This window comes from Tamandua tetradactyla, chromosome 10, assembly GCF_023851605.1.
Source record: "Tamandua tetradactyla isolate mTamTet1 chromosome 10, mTamTet1.pri, whole genome shotgun sequence".
Taxonomy (NCBI): domain Eukaryota; kingdom Metazoa; phylum Chordata; class Mammalia; order Pilosa; family Myrmecophagidae; genus Tamandua; species Tamandua tetradactyla.
The window spans coordinates 33416880-33436812 of NC_135336.1; the positions used below are offsets into that span (position 1 = coordinate 33416880).

Here is a 19933-nt window from a genome sequence, read left to right on the forward strand (position 1 = left end):
TCCTAGTGAAAACTTCTGGCTTCAAGGAGTCCTAGAGAAAAGAAACTTGTTTAACTTTGTTTATCCTAGCATCTGCCTTCTAAGACAGTGTGGTGCAATGGGTCAGAATGGGGACTTTGAACTTTCATAAAGCCTGGAGTAAAATCCTGACTCCTAAAGTGAATTTGGACAAATTGCTTAATCATTGTGTGTTTCAGTCTTCTCATGTATAAAATAGGAATAATAATAGTCAGGGCTGTCCTTGACCCATATGATTCCTTCGTATGGATACGAAAAATGTGTCCCTTTATTTTATTTTTTTCCTTTTTTTATTTATTAATTTAAAAAAATTAACAGCAAACAAAAACATTAACATATCATTCCATTCTACGTATATACTCAGTAATTCTTAATATCATCACATAGTTACATATTCATCATTTCTTAGAACATTTGCATCGATTTAGAAAAAGAAATAAAAAGACAACAGAAAAAGAAATAAAACGATAACAGAAAAAAAAAGATTATACATACCATACCCCTTACCCCTCACTTTCATTTATCACTAGCATTTCAAACTAAATTTATTTTAACATTTCCCCCCTATTATTTATTTTTATTCCATATGTTCTACTCATCTGTTGATATGGTAGGTAAAAGGAGCATCAGACACAAAGTTTTCACAATCACAGAGTCACAGTGTGAAAGCTATATCATTGTTCAATCATCATCAAGAAACATGGCTACTGGAACACAGCTCTACATTTTCAAGCAATTCCCTCCAGCCTCTCCACTATATCTTGAACAACAAGGTGATATCTACTTAATGTGTAAGAATAACCTCCAGGATAACCTCTCGACTCTGTTTGGAATCTCTCAGCCATTGACACTTAGTCTCATTTCACTCTTCTCCCTTTTGGTCGAGAAGGTTTTCTCAAACCCTTGATGTTAATTCTCAGCTCATTCTAGGGTTTTTCTCAATCCCTTGATGCTGAGTCTCAGCTCATTCTAGGGTTTTCCTCAATCCCTTGATGCTGAGTCTCAGCTCATTCCAGGATTTCTGTCCCACTTGCCAGGAAGTTCCACACCCCTGGGAGTCATGTCCCATGCAGAGAAGGGGAGGGTGGTGAGACTGCTTGTAGTGTTGGCTGGAGAGAGAGGCCACATCTGAGCAACAAAAGAGGCTCTCTTAAGGTGTCCCTTTATAGTGCCCAAGCTGCACAACTCTATGTTAGCTGCACAACTCTTCTGATAGAAGTACCTAGTTCATATGGTTTCAGGATTCAGTAACTTAATATTATAAAGTGCTCAAGCAGTGCCAGTCATAGAGTCAAAAGTCTGTGATATCTGCTAATATCCTAAGAACTAGGGTTTGGTGACGTATACTTTGAGAAATATTGGATTAAATGGACTAATCTGAGATGTTTCCTGATGATTGTTCTTGTTTGAAATCGGTTACTATTATGCTATAATCTGCTCAATTCAGTAATGCCTCACATCTTATCAAGTGTCCTATAATACTTAAAAAGGTAAGATTTAAAAAAATGTTTTTAGAGCAGGCAATGGTGACTCAGTGGCAGAATTCTCGCCTGCCATGCTGGAGACCTGGGTTTGATTACTGGAGCCTGCCCATGCAACAAACAAACAAACAAAAACAACAAAAAATGTTTTTGTTGAGAAATCTTCACACACATGCAGTTCATACAGGTGTACAATCAGCTTCTCACAATGTTCTCACATAGTTGTGTATTCATCACCATAATCATTTTCAGAACATTTGCGTCATTCCAGAAAAAGAAGTAAAAAGAAAAATCTCATACATCCCCTATCTACTACCCCTCCCTCTCATTGACTGCTATTTCAATCTACTCAGTTTTTACTAAAAGGTAAGATTTTTATCTATCAAGAATTCTAAACATGTCTCTAACTTTTGATCCAGTAATTCCACTCCTGAATTAAGTCCTTAAGAGATGTACAAAGTTATCTATTATAGATAAATTTTAAAAGTTACTAGTGACATAACCTAACCAAAATTATGCGAAAATATGCGTAATACATCAAAATGTGAATAATAGTTATTTCTGGGGTACTATGTTTTCATTTCTATATAGTTTTTATTTTTCTGTACTTAAAAATTTTAAATTTTATAATCAAGAAAAATAGTCTTTAAGGAATAATTTTCATCTGCTATTTGAGGCATAACCTAGACATTTGCCATTTGAATGCATGCTGCTTTCTTTTCCCACACCTGACAGGTGCTTTCAGGGACAGAGTGGGGCAACATGTTGCTTTGGGAAGCAAGCCTCATCAAAGTTGAGCTTTGTCGAGTTGGAAGGAAATCTTGCCACCAGGGTCCCATTAACCAGATAATGCTGGATGAGGGTGAAGTTATCACTGTCGGTTCAGATGGGTGTATTAGGGTAAGTTTTCTTGATGCTTGGACAATAGTACACTTGTCTAAGACCTCCAATAAACTAAGTGGCTTTATCAGATTTTTATTTCTCACAAAATTCACTTACAAAGGCGATCATTGGTCATTTACTCTCTGGACCAACTCAGTTTAAATAATGCCACTCATGTGGGAAATATTTAAATTCTTGTCAAAATTAACTTACTGCATTTTTAACTTTGAAACTTGCTTTGGAGATTTTTCTGTTATTTTGATTCTGTTGTTAAAATAGCAGCTTTAATAGATGAAAATTCATGTTAGCAGAATATAAACAGTAGACACATAGATCTTTCTAAAATATCCTGTATGAATGGATCATTTTCTAGGTATGAAAGCACCAAGTGTTTATTAGTTATTTTTTACCCAGGTTACCTATTTTAAAAATATACTCAGAGGTGAGCTGATAGGGTGTACCTATGAATGCTATCCTCTCCTTGCTCCTCACACTAGTCAACCCACCTGTTCTCAGCTGTGACTGCTGTCCCGCCCATAGCCTGGGCTAAGCTAGAGCATTGCTCCAGCTTTTAAGTCCCCTTGGTTGATGTTTTGTTACATCTCTTATCCCATCTATCCTGCATGGCACCTTCCATGTACGACACCACTGCTGGCAGACCTGCAGTGTTGTGGTTTACCTTGTGGTCCCTTGGTATATATTCCTTTCATACCAAAGTGGTTGTAGTCTCTGAACATTCTTTGAGAAGTATTATCAGAAGTAAGATTGTAGTTTTTTGATAGTCTGGTTGCTCTATTGACACCTATGGCGCTTACTATCAGTTTATTATGTCTAATTTATTATATGTAAGCTATATCTCTCACAGTCTGTCCTCTTATCATTGGCTTTTTAAACCCTAGTGTAGATATTTACATTTACAATATTAAACTTCATCTTGTTAGATTTCACTCAAACCTCTAAAAAGATCTTTTTATTTCCTTTATTTTGTCAGACAATATATTCATCATTCTTCCAGGATATATGTCACCCAAAAATGTAAAAATACCAAATGGAAGAAAAACTCAAGAAGAAAAAAAATATTTCACAGAGGATTCCTTCATGGGCACTGCTAATCTTTAATCTTGCTTTCCTTCTTTTCCAAAGTCCACCCTTATCTCTTCAGTCCTTTTATATTGCACATCTCTGTTTTTCACCCTTTAGGAAAACCTACCCACCTCCCAGGGTTTAGTCTGACATGATCTGGCCTCTCCCCACTGGGCTAATCTTTGGGACAACAACAATCCCTCTGAAGTTCCTTTCACAAAATTCAAGTTATCCAGTCTAGAATAAATTGTCACGGTGTGCCAACAGAATCCTTCAGAATTCCTTCACAGGGGAAGTTTATCTGAGTTTCTCTGCCACTGTGAGGTGAAAGTGTATTTCCTCATCCTTCCTATATTATTCTGGTGTCCTCTCCCAAGGGAAAATAGCCTTCATGTGAGATAGCAAAGTCTAAGTTGATAGTAAGGAAGAGAAATTTCTTCTAAAGGAGACATCATCTGCATCTATTTCTTTGCCTATTATAGTGGAGACAGTGCCTAAATCATTAAGCAAGCAGATGTATTTCCCCTTTCCAGGTGCCTACCAGGATATATAAAACAGGGTTCATTAAAATGTCTTTACTCTCCTTATGCTCACTTTATATGTAGAAGGCCTGAGAGAAACCTTGAAATAAAATTTACTTTGAGCAAATTAAAATTCTTAGGCAGGGCTATACTTTCTCATTCATCTCTATAAATACAATGGAAACTATGGCAATTTCTTTTCCCTCAGTTCAGAGCGATATCTTAGTGGCTGGATTTTGGCTGCTGTTCTAATTATAACTGCTTATTAATTTTCATCAAATAAGAAATGACTTTTGAAAACACTGGGAACTTTTTGGGCTTAAGAAGTAATATTCAGAAACCACTGATTGGTTAATGTATTTTTTCATTAATTTTACAAGATATGGGATTTTGAGACAATAGACACTGCTGATGTTATAGATGAGACTGGATTATTAGAGATTGAGCCAATTAATGAACTTCAAGTAGACAAAAATGTTAAACTCTTCTCTATGATAAAAATGAGTGAACATGGAAATAATTTTTGGTTGGCTCAGGTAAGTTGCATTTTTTTTTTCTTTTGGCTATTAAAGTAACTTGGATATAAAATTAAAATAGTAGTAAAATTCATTGTCACTGGAAGTCCATTTTATTCATAAGGCTACTACTGTTATTTCAGTGAAAGTTTCCTTGATTTTGGTATTTAATTTATCTGTAATTTTATAACAGAAAACAAATTAATATGTTTTTATTATATTAAATTATCATAATCATTGTGAGATTGCTTTGCTTTTTGTGTGCTTATAGTCTAAGATATATAGATGTTACTTTTATTAAAGTTTAATCACACTTTAAAATATTTATATGTAAAGTTTTGGTATCATTGTCCTTTAAATCATTGGAAGAAAAAAATTTAATTTGATAAAAATTCAATATGATAAAGCAAAATATTATTAGGATTTAATTTTTTTTAGGATGCCAATGGGGCCATATGGAAACTCGACCTTAGTTTTTCAAATATTGTAAGTTGCTTATTTTTCCTATTTTCCTCTGGCTTTCATAGTAGAAACTTTGTTATTCTCTTTTAAAAGCTTTGTTTTTCCATATTTGATCATTGTTCTCATTTTAAAACTTGCTCAACATACATTATTCCTGAGAATTCTCTCACTCTAAGATATGATTTTACATTTAAAAGGCTCTATCTCAGAGAAAAATTATGAGAAAAGTAGCAATGATAATGCTTGACATTATATACTGCTTTACAGTTTTCATAAATATATGACATTTTTATTTATATTTTCTCATGTAATCTTCACAAGGACCCTGTTTAGTAGGCAGGACAGTTAATAGCTCATTTTATAAATTAAGAAATGGAAATTGGGATTTGAAGTGACTGTGCAAAATCACCCAGCCATCAAGTGCAAAGCCGGGGCTCCATTCTATCCTAATTCCAAAGTCCAGCACTCTTTCTAATCTGTTATGCTTTTTCTCATTTTTATTCAGATAAGACCACACATGTGTTATCGGGTTCTATTTGCATTTTTCTAAGGTTGGCCTTAAATTTATCATAACCTATGTTTGAGAGCCAGTATGCAATTTGTGTTTTATTATTCCCTTATATGTTTTTGCATTATTTCATATGGTTTGTTTATTACTATAGACCCAGGACCCAGAGTGCCTCTTCTCCTTCCACTCTGGGGCTGTCCAGGCCTTGGCTGTCTCTCCCCTCACTTACCTCCTGGCCACTACTGCCCTGGACTGTAAGTAGGAACTCAATGAAAATATATCTGGCATATTTTTCTTGTTTTCTATACACAGTTTAAAAATACATGTTTGATTAAAATCATTTGAGAATTTTTCCAAAAGGGAAGCCTCTTGATGCCAGTGAGGGGAATTGCTGTGGCGGTGAGAGGGCACAAAAGTGCAGCAGCCATAGTTATTCAAGAGATTAAAGTAAAAATAAAATCAATCAGTTATTCATAAAAATGCTATTCATTCTGGAATTATCCACATTCTTGCTTTTCCTTTTCTTTCCACCTCCTTTCTTCTTTCTTTACTTCTGGCAAACCTATGGGGATGGTACTAGGTGACATTGATCCACCTGTCAATCTCTTGTCTTCTTTATTATTCATGTTTACAATTTACCTGATTGAGGGTATATATAGAAATTTTTTACTAAAGAAAGGCTATTGATTTAGTAATGAAATTTCATATAATGATACTGAAAAGGTGAACTGAGCCAAGATTATTTTGAAAGATATTCCATATTATATGTTTCTTTTAAAACTGTCTTTCCATAGGCTCTGTTCGAATCTATGATTTTGGTAGCAAAACCCCTTTGGCTCAAATGAAATTCAAACAAGGAGGTACAGCACTCACTTGGGTACCCCGACTGGTAAGCTTTTTGTTATAATGAACTTCTTTCAGAATCTTTTGGCATATGTAGTTTATCAGTGCTACTTCTTGGAAAAAGACATTTTCTGACTTTGAATTTTAGAAAAGAATAAAAATTTTAAGTTAGTTTATTTTACTCAGGAAAAGTGATGGAAATCATATCATGACCTCTCTATTGCTGTAGTTTTGGTCCTGTTTTTGAATGAAAATTATATTTTATGCCACCTGCAGATAGATAATATTTCCATATTACAAAGGCATTATACAAAAGAACTTCTTATAGTCAGAAATCATCTGACTCTGATTTCATTCATTCTATTAATATTTCCAGAGTATCTATAAGGTACCAGGGCCTTATTCTAGATTCTAGGAATTGAGCTGTGAATAAAAAAAGGCTGTCATGGATCTTATACTCTATTGGGAAGCAGGGGACAGAGGCGGACAATAAAAATAAATAAATAAGTAAATTATGTAATAGGTTAGGTAATTATCAGAGCTATGGGAATAAAGTAAAGGAAAGATAGGAAGTTGTCCCAGTTATCTATTGCTGTATAACAAAGTACTAAAAAATGTAGTGGCATAAAATTACAATAATTTGTTTTGTTCGTGTATTATGTGGATCAGGAATTCAGAAAGATCACAGCAGGGATGGATTGTCCCTGTTTCACAATGTCTGGGGCCTCAGCTGGGAAGATTTGAATGGTTAGGGCCTGGAATCTTCTAAATGCTTCTTTATCATAGGTCTCACACCTGGGCTTGAATGATTTGGAGGCTGAGCTAAGCTAGGACTGTCAACAGGAGTGCTTAAAACTAATAGCCCTTCCATGTGACTTGGGCTTCTTCCCAGCCTGGTGATGTCAGGGTAGCCACACTTCTAACATGGAAGTTCAGGGCTCTAAGATCTAGTGTTCCAACAAACAAGGCTGAAGCTGCTGCATGGCCTTTTATGATCCAGTGCTGTAAATCACATAGTGTTACTTCTACCAAACTCAATTGTTTGACGCGGTCACGAGTCCCATCCAGATTCGATGGGAGGACACTTAAACCCCATCTCTCTGTGCTCTTATAGAGGGCACCTCATGCCAAAGAATTTGCAGTCATGTTTTTAAAGTGCTGTGGGAGTGTTTTGGGGAGTTGGTTTATCTTTGTGGTTTTAGGTTAAAATCAAAGAGAAACTCTTCCAGGCCCTAAATAGATGTGGAGATGGCTAGAATGGAGAGGAATATCCTGAAGGGATCAAGATCAGGAGGAGAAGTTATATCATGGAACAGAGTCAACAATAATGAGATTAGATAAACAGAAACTGCAGAGCATTTGGATTGCCAAATCTGGTTCACTCTGTCCTATTTGATCTGTACTCTTACTCGAAAAATTTAAACTATAGCCCAGGTAACTGACTCATTTATTCGGACGGTTGTGTGATATTCATAGAGAATTTCCTCTTTCTTTCATTCATCAACCTAGCCCTTCTTGACCCATCAAGTAAATCTCTATGTTCCTTTCTCTACAAGTGTTTTTTCTAGGACTGTATAAACACCTCTTTTATAGCACTTACCACACCTTATTATGGTTAGTTAGTTGCTTTATTGTCTGTTTTTCCTACCAGACATCATGTTGGCAACTATGTCTTCTTCTTCTTTGCAACTGCAGTGCCTCTATAGTTACTTGTACTTTTTAGACACTTAGTAAATGTTGAATGAAGATACTCTCTGGAAAATAGTTTTCCTATTCCCAAGATTTTCATAACTGCCTGGTCTCAGGTATGGTCACTATACTTTACAGAGTACCCAAGCTGTTACCCTTCTCCTAAATGCTTACCAAGGCAGCAGATTTAGTACATTTAGACATTATAGATTTCTATCTCCAGCCCAGACTTCTCCTTTAAGCTGCAGACCAAATGTCATCTCCATTTTGAGAAACAGACTATAGGAACTCCAACATACTCCTACCCCCAACTCCCCAGATACCCAGATCCAAAATGTAAAATGTAACAGTTTGCTATATTTACTGTATCATTTTATGTCTGTCTATCTGTCATCTACTTATCTGCCTATCTATCCATTCATTTATCCATTTTCTGAACTCTTGAGTGTAAGTTGTGTACCTTATGCTCTTTGAACACTTAATATTGCTATACCATTTCCTAAGAACAAAATATTAATTTATGTGGCCACTTTAAGTACAATTATCAAGTTCAAGAACTTTAATATTGGTACAAAGCTTACAAATCTGAATTCTTATTTTTTCATATGTCCCAATGTTGTTTGTTTTAGTTTTCTGAGCTGCTTAAAGCAGATACCATGAAATGGGTTGCCTTTAAACAATGGGACTTTATCAGCTTACAGTTTGAGGCTGTGAAAATGTCCAAATCAAGGCGTCATCAAAGTGATGCCTTCTTCCCAAAGACCAGCTGCTGATGATCCTTTTTCCTTTGTTAAATGGCAAGGCACGTGTCAATGTCTGCTGGTCTCTCCTTGCTGGTTTTCCTAATTTCAGCTTCTTGCTTCTGTGGCTTTCTCTCTCTCTCTCTCTTTCTCTGTAGTAATCCCATTTATAAAGGACTCCAGTAGGAGGATTAAGACCCACTCTGGGCTGTACCTTAACTGAAGTAACCTCATGAAAAGGTCCTACTTACAATAAGTCTACACTCACAGGAATGGATTAGCTTTAAAACATGATTTTCTGGGATACATACAGTTCCATACCATTACATTGTCCTTTTAAGAAAAAATTTTAAATTGTTCTTTAATTAGAGAAGTTATATGTTTACAGAAAAGTCATGCATAAAATTCTGACATCCCGTATACAACCCTATTATTAAGAACTTGCATTAGTGTGGTATATTTGTTACAATTCATGAAAGAACATTTTTATAATTGTACTGTTAATTATAGTCCATATTTAGTTAGGGTTCACTGTTTGGGTTGTACAGTCTTGTTTATTTGTTTTAAAATTTTCATTCTAGAAACATATATACAACCTAAACTTTCCCCTTGTAATCACATGTAAATATAAAATTCAGTTCTGTTGATTACATTCACAGTATTGTGCTACATCACTGCCATCCATTACCAAAACTTTGCAATTAATCCAAATAGAAACTTGTACAACTTAAGCATCAATTCCCCATTCCTTACCTTGATGTAGCACCTGGTAAACTATATTCTAGATTCTGACTCTATGAGTTTGTTTATTCTAATTATTTCATACTCTAATTCATTTCATATCAGTACAATAATAAAATATTTGTACTTTTGTACTGGCTGGTTCACTCAACATGATGTTTTCAGGGTTCATCCATGTTATCACATATATCAGGACTTCATTCCTTTTTATGGCTGAATAATAACCGTTCTTCTTTTTAATGTAAGCATTTAGAACCATAAATATCCCACTTAGCACTGCCTTTGCTGCAGCCCATAGGTTATGATGTTTGTGTGGTAAGTTTGGAATGTTTTGATATGTGAATTTGTTTTCTTGTGCCTCAAGATATTCTTAACTTCCCTTGTGATTTCTTCTTTGACCCGTTGGTTGTTTAATTAAACTATGTAGTTTAATTTCCACATATTTGTCAATTTTTCAGTTCTCCCTGTATTATTCATTTCCATCTTCATTCCTTTATTGTCAGAGAAGATACAGTGCATGATTTCAAGTTTATTAACTTATTGAGATTTGTTTTGTGACCTGAAGTATGATCCATCTTGGACAATGGTCCATATGCACTAGAGAAGAATGTATATTTTGCTGCTGTTTTTTGGGTGAAATGATCCACATATGTCTGTTAGCTAGTTGGTTTAGAGTATCATTCAAGTCTTGTATTTCCTTATTGATCTTCTGTTTAGATGTTCTATCCCTTATTGAAAGTGTGTATCGAAGATTCCTATTATTAATGTAGAACCATCTATTTCTCCCTTCAGAATTGTTAGTATTTGCTCAATATGTTTGGGACTCTGCTGTTAGGTACATATATATTTATAATTTGCTATTTCTTCTTGTTGGACTGACCCCTTACCAGCATACAATGAATTTCTTTGTCCCTTGTTGCACTTTTACTTAAAGTCTATTTTTATCTGCTATTAAAGCAGCTACTCCAGTTCTGTTTTAGTTACTACTTGTATGCTATTATTTTTCTCCATCCTTTAACCCTCAACCTAAGTCTTTGAATTTAAGGTGATTTTCTTACAGACATCATGTAATTGCGTTACCTTTTTCTATCCATTCTTTCAATCTCTGCCTTTAGTTAATCCATTTCCATTTCAAGTACCTACTGATAATTCAGAACTTTCTTTTGCCATTTACTATTCTGTCTTTGTACGTTTTACACCTTTTTTGATCCTCAAATCTTCCATTAATCCAACTTTCATATTTATTTCATTTTTTTAACAGTACCATTTTGATACCCTTCTCACTCCTTTCTGAGTGTATTTTTCATATCATCTCTTTTAACATGGGGTTAAAATTTAACATCCTAAACCTGTAACAATCATATTTAATTTGATATCAACTTAGCTTCAATAGCATACACAGAATTTATTCCTAATCCTCTCATTCTCCCACCTTTTTTGTACTTGTTACAAATTATATCTTTGTACATTGTATGTCCAAAACTATTGATTTAGCATTACTTTTTATGCAATTGCATTTTAGCACCTATAAGAAGTAAGAGGTGTAGTTACATACTAAAAAATACAATACAGTAGTAATGGCATTTATAATTACCCACATGTTATCTTTACCAGAGATCTTTATTTCTTTTATGCCACTTTGATCCACTCTCTAGTGTTCTTCCCTTTCAGTCTGAAGAACTGCCTTAATATTACTTGTAATGCACATCTAGTGGTAATGAGCTCTCTCAGCTTTTGTTTATCTGGGAATGCCTTAATAGCTCCTTCATTTTTGACAGAAAGTCTTACCTTATATAAAATTCTTGGTTGGCAATTATTTTACTTCAGCACTCTATGTATTTTGTTCTAGTGCCTTCTTCCCTCCATGGCTTCTGAGGTGAAATTGGCACTTAATTTTATTGGGATTCCCTTGTACATACCTGGTTGCTTTTCTCTTGGAGCTTTCAGAACTCTCTCCTTATCCTAGGCATTGGACAGTTTGACTCCTATGTGTTTGGTTATGGTTCTCTTTTAGTCGATCCTGTTTGTGGTTTGTTGTGCTTCTTGATGTACAAACTCACATCCTTCAATAAATGTGAGAAGATTTCTGTCATTATTTCTTTAAATGTGCCTTCTACTCCTTTCTCTTTTCTCCTTCTTGGATCTTTTAAAGCATATACTTATATGCTTGATGTTGTCCCAGAGCTCTCTTAGGCTCTGTTTGCTGTTTTTTATTCTTTTTTTCCCCCTGCTACCCAGCCTAACTCATTTCAAATGTATTTTCTTTGAGATAACAATTCTTTCTTCGGCCGCCTCCAATCTGCTATTGAAGCCCTCTGGGAAATGTTTTCATTTCAGTTATTGTGCTCTCCAACTCCAGTATTTCTCTCTAGTTCCTACTGATAATCTCAAAGATATTTCCATGTTCTTCATTATTTGTTTTCCTCTTATCCTGGGTTCTTTCTCCATGTTTTCCTGTATCTCCTCAAGTATGTTGAGAATCATGTTTTAAAATTATTTTTCCAGTAAGTCCAAACTATCTCATTGTTGATAGTTTCTGGATTTTTATCTTCTTCCTTTTGATGGACCATCATTTTCTGTTTCTTTGTTTGCCTTTTGTTGCACACTGTACCTTTTAATATTTTAGCATGTTGACACTGGGATTTAATCCCTGAGCTGTCTGTTCCTCAGCTAGTGCTATGACAGATTTTCTTGAAGCTGGGAGCTAATAAAAACAAACAAATCAAAGCAAAAAGCACCTTTCATAGTCTTTGAAAATTGGCTCTGCTTTGGCTGCCGGTCTTATTCTGAGTTTAGCCTTCCTATAAGTAAGATCAGCCTAAATGCAGGGTCCTTTCTCTCTTATCTGAGCCTACCTGGGGCCATGGAGCCTGCTTCTTTTCCTGGGTTTGTGTTTGTTATTATCCTTAGGAATTTCCCCATTTATAGTTTCAGAAGTTTGAATGAAAATCCCCTCTAGTCCCTTTGAAATAGACTTTCACCCTTTTGTAGGTTCTTTCTTGTGGATTTAATGCAGGTAGTCCTCTTCCCCAGCTACTTCAATTTAATTGCTTTATAATCTTGCTTCAATGTCTGCAATGTGCTTCTCTGCCTTCAGGAAAAATTCTAGGAAGGTGAGCCCCAGAGAAGTTTCCTAGTTCATTTTTTCAGACTTCCTCCTGATGCACTGGCACTGATATGCAGACACCCCAGTAATGGTGTAGGCTTTACTCTGCTCCCTCTAGGATAGAGCTAGAGACCCACGATGGGAGAACAGCTGGCTCTATCTGCATTGTGGAAGGGATAGAGGAGGGGCTAGCAACTGCACCAGGAGCTTCTTCTAAGGCTTTTGAAACTGTCTTTTCTCGATTCAGCATTTGCCCAGATAATATAGCCCTTTAACTGTTTTCCACAGTTTGAGGAAGATCCTCTGCTGCTTTTGCCTGAGGGGGTTTGGAACAGTGGCCACTTTCAGAGCTGGCCCCAGGGACCTGACGTAGCTGAGGAAAAGCAATGATCAGCTATTAGACCACATACCCTTGAGTTTTGAGTACTAGGTCTTTATGTCCCAACCTGATACCAGCAATCTACACCAGAAACCTGAGCCTACACAGTGGATGATACCAACTACAGGGAGGGTCTCATTCACCAGTATTTATTACAATTCACCAGTTTCTTTCTTGGATGCTTAACACTGTTCCATTAGAATCTGGAGTTTCAAAATAGTTGATTCAGACAGTTCCTTCCAGCTCATTAGTTGTTTTGGTGGAGGAGACAGATTCCTGGAGCTTCCTACAGTCCTTCCCATGGGACTTAAATTTAATATCCTAAATGTGCAACAATCGCATTTGATTTGGTACCAGCTTAACTTCAGTAGTATACACAAACACTGTTCCTATACCCCTCCATCTCCTACCCTTTTGGTTTATTTTTGTTACAAATTATAGCTTTACATATTTTATGTCCCAGACCATGGATGTATCATCACTTTTTATGCATTTGCATTTTAGAAACTGCAAGAAGGGAAAAAGTAGAGTGGCCTACCATTTATAATAACCTGTTATCGTGGCCTTAATGGAGATCTTTATTTCTCTATGCCACTTTGATCTGCTGTCCAGGGTCCTTTCCTTTCAACTTGAAGAGTACCTTTAGCGTTGCTTGTTAAACTCCCTAAGCTTTTGTCTATCTGGTAGTGTCTTTATCTCTCCCTCATTTTTGAAAGACAGCCTTATCAGATAAAAATTCTTGGCTGACAGTTGTTTTCTTTCAGCACTTTAAATATTTCATCCCGTGGTCTTCTTTTCTCTTTGGTTTCTGATGTGAAATTAGCACTTAATCTTATTGGAATTCCTTGCACATAACAAGAAAGCTTGCATCCAGCAGAACTGTTTCTTTATTCTATTGTATTTCTTAAATCTGGTAATCCTTTGCCCCAGGCTACTTTGATTTAAATGTTTCTTACTCTTCATGATCTGCTGGCAAGCTGCTTCTACTTCCAAGGCGAGTCCTGGTAGGGCAAGCCAGTGACAAGTTTCCTGGTTCAGTCTTTCAGGCTGCCGACTGTTAGGCTGACACTGACTAAGCCTACTCTATTGCCTCCAGAATAGGGCCAGCGACCTACAATGGGAGCACAGGTTGGCTCCACATCATGCTGGGGATAAGGTGGGGAAAGAGCCATCAAGAACACCATATGCTTCTCCTACTGTTTTCAAAGCTGTATTGTTGTTTTTTTTCTTATTCAGTGCTTACCCAATTACTGCAACCCTTTAACTGTTTTTTGAAGTTTTGAGCAAGATGGTACTGCCATTTTTTGTTAGTTATTCAAAATTTCTGTGGAGAAATGGCACCCAGAACCATCTTACACCATCATCTATGCTACGTGTTTTTAGTCAAATAATTTTAGCTCCCTCACATTTAATTTTTGTCTAAGGTAAACAACACTGGAGCACAGATCATCGTAGGATTCGAAGATGGGGTTGTTCGAATTCTTGAACTTTATGATCCAAAAGGGATCACAGTTTTTGCTGGACGAAATAAAATTTTGGATGCAGATATTCAGTTGAAACGGGTTTTCAAGCCCCATACTGCTTCTGTCACTGCTTTAGCTTATGAACGTGATGGAGAAATTCTAGCCACAGCAGTAAGTAGTATATTTTCTTTGTGTCCTATTGAAATCTCATGGATAGCCTTTATAAGTCCTCTACTTAATCACAACTTATTTACTGATATTTATTTTCTAAAAATTATTTATACTGTGCTTATTTTGTATTCATATTCTTTTAATGTGTTCTTTGCATGATGTTTTAAAATATTCTTACAATTGAGTTCTAATGCTTTTTGTATTAAAATGAACAGAAATTTTCAACTGAGAATCATGCTAAATGTTTAATTTATAGCCAGCTATTTAGTGCATGGGCATGTCCTTTATAGAATTGCCATCAATGAAGAGAATAACTGTAAATTCTTTATGTATTAATAAGAAAGCATATGCATTATAGCATTTTTGTGAATTAATCTTATGTTTAAGTATTACGATCATATTTTTGCAGCCACATGCTGGAACACATGGTTTATCATATGTTCGTATGGGAAAAATCAAGCAAATATTTGAAATAAGGATTTTCCCAGAAATAATCTGTGATGTGTGATCACTTTAGGTATAAATATACAATGTATATTACTATATGCTATTAAATGCTTCTTTGTGCTCTATGGCATAGATTTCTTAGTAATATGCATTTGGTGGGTGTGTCTCTTTTTTAGAGTAAAGATCAAACTGTCTTCTTCTTTGAAGTAGAAAAGGATTATAAGCCAATTGGTTATATCAATACTCCTGGACCTGTTTGCCAGTTAACGTGGTCTCCATCCTCTCATGTAAGTAATTATTATTTGTTTTCACCAGTAAATCTTATTATATAATAAATAAATGTGGTAGATAGAGAATAAGAGTTGGAATTTTTATCCCAACTTCTGGGTCCTGTAGTGGGGAACCACGCATGCAGAGATAGAAAGTTCAGGTAGCTGCTGCTCAGCTTGTTAGGTAAAGTATTGTAGAATATCCACCCCTTACAAGCTCTGCCCTCTCTCCTTCCATGGTCCCCTATCAGAGTTATATCAGCCTTTGCTTCAACAATGGTAACTTTAGGTCAGACACACACATAACAGAATAATTTTGCTCAGAGCAGTCAGTCCCTTGACATTCAGAAGCTCGAATCTAAGCTCTGAATGTATTTTACTACATCTTTCTTCATATCTTTACTTCTCCTCTGTCCTTATTGCTCCTCCAACTTCTCTTCCCACCTCCCATTGTCTCTTTTTCATCAACTCATCAACAATTTGTGATTCAGTGTTGATTAATATACTTATTTAATGCTTCTAATTTTCCTAAGTGAACATAGTATTATTCAGTCATCTAAAATACTGATTGAATGTCTAAACCAGGTGCTACACTGGTGCCAGAATATTAATATCGATGAACTGCATAGACGTGCCATCAACATTAGTGGGTCAACATTTATAAATTACTTTAAACTCTTCTAGAAAAGGGACTATAAGACATACTAGTATCATCTAAAGATACTTTTAAAAATTGATAAAAAATATTAAGTGATTCTATTTTTGCTAGATACTAAGGTAGATTCAGTAAACAGCACAGTCTCTGTTCTCAGGGAGAAAAAATACACATTAAAAAAGTTGAATAGCTCTATTATAAAACAGATTTCACAAAGGAGTTGGCAATTAAAAAATCAGTTGTATAGACAACATGGGCTGGGAAATATCAGGAGGGAGTAATTAAGAGAAACTATATAACTTTAACTTGATTTTAAGGAATTGATAGGAGGTAGGTAGAGGGGCAGGAGGAAAGTTCAGGTCGTCCAAATGAAGGGATTGGTAAGTACATGGGAAACTCTCTGTGAAAGTATTAACTTTAATATTACATCATACTGTATTATGTTCATTCTTCAACCACTGCCTTAGACACAAAGTCACAAAACAAATGATCACCTACCAGGGTTAGAGTGGTAGGTTGGAAGGGGATAGGGGTAACTATAAATTAGTAGCTTTAGGGTGATCTTTGTGGCAATGAAATAGTTTTGTGTCTCAATTGCTGTTGTGGTTACATGAAACTGCATATATGATAAAATCATGTAGAACTATACACACCCAATACTAATGTCAATTTCCTGGTTTTGATGTAGTTACAAAAGATGTAACCACAGAAGGGTCTGTGGTACTTCTCCATACTATTTTTGCAACTTCCTATGCATCTGTGATTATGTTAAAGTAGTTTAAAAGCATAAGCATGAGACCAAAACAATACCCAATCAAACTCAAAATCATTTGAAACAGTGTTACCTATTAGCACTTGTATTTCTGATATTATTTGAGAATTATTAATGTTAAAGTAAGTAGATTGCTACATATAACTGAAATGCAGTAGACTTCAGTTGTCCAAATAATAATAACTCTGAGCCCCCACCAACCCAATTGCTGAACCTCAGACCTGCCTAAAAGCATTAAAGCTCTACCCATTATTTTTGTGTACTCCCAATAAGGGAGCCTCACATATGCACACAGAGCCATTTTGCTATTATGATCAGTTTGGCAGCAGTGTAGAAGAGAAGTTGCAAGGCAGCCAGACTGAAGACAGGAAGATCTATTAGACAGCTGTGTTCCAGACAAAATATGATCAGGGTGTGAAAGGCTGTGTGGAGAAGAGATATTTAGATAGTAGATTTTACAGAATTTGATGATCTTTTGATTTTGGGCCTTAAATCTGAGGGGCCTAAATGGAACTCATTACAGTTTCTCTAATACATGTTTCTTATCCTGTATTCCTAGGTTAATGGGACACCATTCTCCCTACCACCAAAATTAGAATCTGAGAGTCATTCTAGTCTCTTCCCTACCTCTAACTACCCTGCCTCTATGGTTTTCCAAGTCTTATTGATTATCTATCCTAAACATCTTCTGAATCTATATCCACCTCTGTATCTTCTTTGTGTCCAGCTTAATTCAGGCCCTACCCATCTCTCACTTGGACTGTTGCAGAATTCCTAATGGTATACCTATCTCCAGTCCAGCTTTCTTCTGGTTTATCCTTCAAGCTTTACTTTTGTAAAATGCCAATGTAGGGTGCACGGGTGGTTCAGTGGTTAGAATGCCCTGCTTTCATGCGGGAGACACGGGTTCAAGTCCCAGACCATAAACCACCACCACCCCCAAAATGCCAATCTAATTATATTAGTTTCCTGCTTAAACTTCTTCTGAATCTCTTTCACCCCATCAAATCCAGAATAAAATATAAACTTTTACACATATCAATGGAAGTGCTCCTTAGTTTTACATAGAAATAACAGATTTCCAATCCTGATTACCTTTGTGAACTCATTTTTCTCCCTTGTGTTCTTTGTTTCAGGCGTAAGGGACCATTTGGGTTTCCTAAACAAGCCTCACTGTTTCATGTATTATACTTTCAAACTTGATCTTCTCATCTAAAATCACCTTTCCCCTTTACCACCTTGGTACATACACATACAGACATTTATTTTCTAATATTGCATTAAGAATTTTTGCATCTATGTTCATAAGGGTGATCGATAAATTTCCCTCTAGTAATGTCCTTGCCAGTTTGGAAATTAAGGTATTTCTGGCTTCATAAAAAAGAGACCTTTTCTATTGTATAGGCCTGAGTTATTCTTTGTAGGAAGACGTTCTGGTTTGAAACTGTTGCGACTCCAGAAAATCTTTAGTCCTCATTCAGCATTGCTGGGTGAGTCTTTTTTAATAAGTTGTTTGCATGGAGATATGATCCACCCAATTGTGGGTGGGACCTTTTGATTAGGCGGTATCCATGGAGATGTGTCTCCAGCCTTTCCAGGTGAGGTTGCCTACTGGAGTCCTTTAAGAGGGAACCATTTTTTGGAAAAAGCTACTGAGGCAACAGAGCAGACAGAACTGGCAGAACCAACAGGGTACCCAGATGTTTGGAGATGCAGAAAGAAAATTCCCTCAGGAAAGTGTTTGAAACCAGAAACCAAAGACCCAAGCAGAAGCCAGCCACATACCTCCCCAGATGACAGAGGTGCTCTGATCCCACTGGCCTTCCTTGAGTCAAGGTCTCTTTCTCTGGATGCTGTAGTTTGCACATATTTGTGGCCTTAGAACTATAAACTTGTAATGTAATAAATTCCATATTTAAAAGCCATCCCATTTCTGGTATATTGCATTCCAGCAGTTTTAACAAACCAAAGCAGAAGATTTTTAAAAACATTCCATTTTTTTCAATACATGAAACTATAAAGTGCTAAAAAGAAATAACTTACCAGCAACAATACTATACTCAGTGAAAGTGTCCCTCAAAAATGAATGTGAAGTAAACAATAATGTGACCATTTGAATAAATGAAGAGTTCTTTTTTGAGATAATTTTTAGTAATGATTCAATTACTTTAATGATTATAGCAATATTCAGATCTAGTTCTTGTTGATTGAATTTTTTTTTTCTTCAGAAAAAGATTTACATGTATTTAAAAAAATCAAACGAGGCATACCTCAAATTAGGGAAGCGTGTCTTATGACAAATGGTTAATATTTTTAGTACATTAAGAATATAGCAAACATGCACAAATAAAAACTACAGAAAAGTCAAACATACCAATTTTAAAAAGACCAAAGAATATGACCAAATTATAAAGTACATCCTCATAAATATGCGAGTGTTTAATCTTATCAGTGAGCAAAGAAACAAATTAGAATGTAAAATGACACGATTGCACATACTAAACAGGATTTTTTTTAATAAAAGGCTCTCTCACAAACGTATTAGTAGAAATATAAAATCAAGTAGCTTTATAGAATGATTGTAAAATTCATTTCTTATATATTTTTTTGAATTTAATTTTTTTTTATTAACGGAAAGAAAAAAAAAAGAAATTAACACAACATTTAGAAATCATACCATTCTACATATGCACTCAGTAATTCTTAACATCATCACATAGATGCATGATCATTGTTTCTTAGTACATTTGCATCGGTTTAGAGGAACTAGCAACACAACAGAAAAAGATATAAAATGTTAATATAAAGAAAAGAAATAAAAGTAGTAATAATAGTAAAAAACAACAACAACAAACAAACCAACAAGCAAACAAAAACAAAAAAAAACCCTATAGCTCAGATGCAGCTTCATTCAGTATTTTAACATGATTACTTTACAATTAGGTATTATTGTGCTGTCCATTTTTGAGTTTTTGTATCTAGTCCTGTTGCACAGTCTGTATCCCTTCAGCTTCAATTACCCATTGTCTTACCCTGTTTCTAACTCCTGCTGAACTCTGTTACCAATGACATATTTCAAGTTTATTCTCGAATGTCCGTTCACATCAGTGGGACCATACAGTATTTGTCCTTTAGTTTTTGGCTGGATTCACTCAGCATAATATTCTCTAGGTCCATCCATGTTATTA

At 35.5% G+C, this 19933-nt stretch overlaps 1 protein-coding gene across 4 annotated transcripts in view; it reads left to right on the forward strand.

Annotated features, from left to right (window-relative positions):
- The window catches only part of CFAP44 (cilia and flagella associated protein 44), a 152837-nt gene that overhangs the window by 36113 nt on the left and 96791 nt on the right, over positions 1-19933 (forward strand). For all 4 annotated transcript variants that reach the window (XM_077118366.1, XM_077118363.1, XM_077118365.1 and 1 more), the window contains 7 exons: positions 2235-2399; positions 4366-4521; positions 4939-4986; positions 5625-5724; positions 6265-6359; positions 14393-14602; positions 15226-15336. In XM_077118366.1, coding sequence (XP_076974481.1) covers positions 2235-2399; positions 4366-4521; positions 4939-4986; positions 5625-5724; positions 6265-6359; positions 14393-14602; positions 15226-15336 — 885 coding nt within the window. The remainder of the gene's footprint in view (positions 1-2234; positions 2400-4365; positions 4522-4938; positions 4987-5624; positions 5725-6264; positions 6360-14392; positions 14603-15225; positions 15337-19933) is intronic.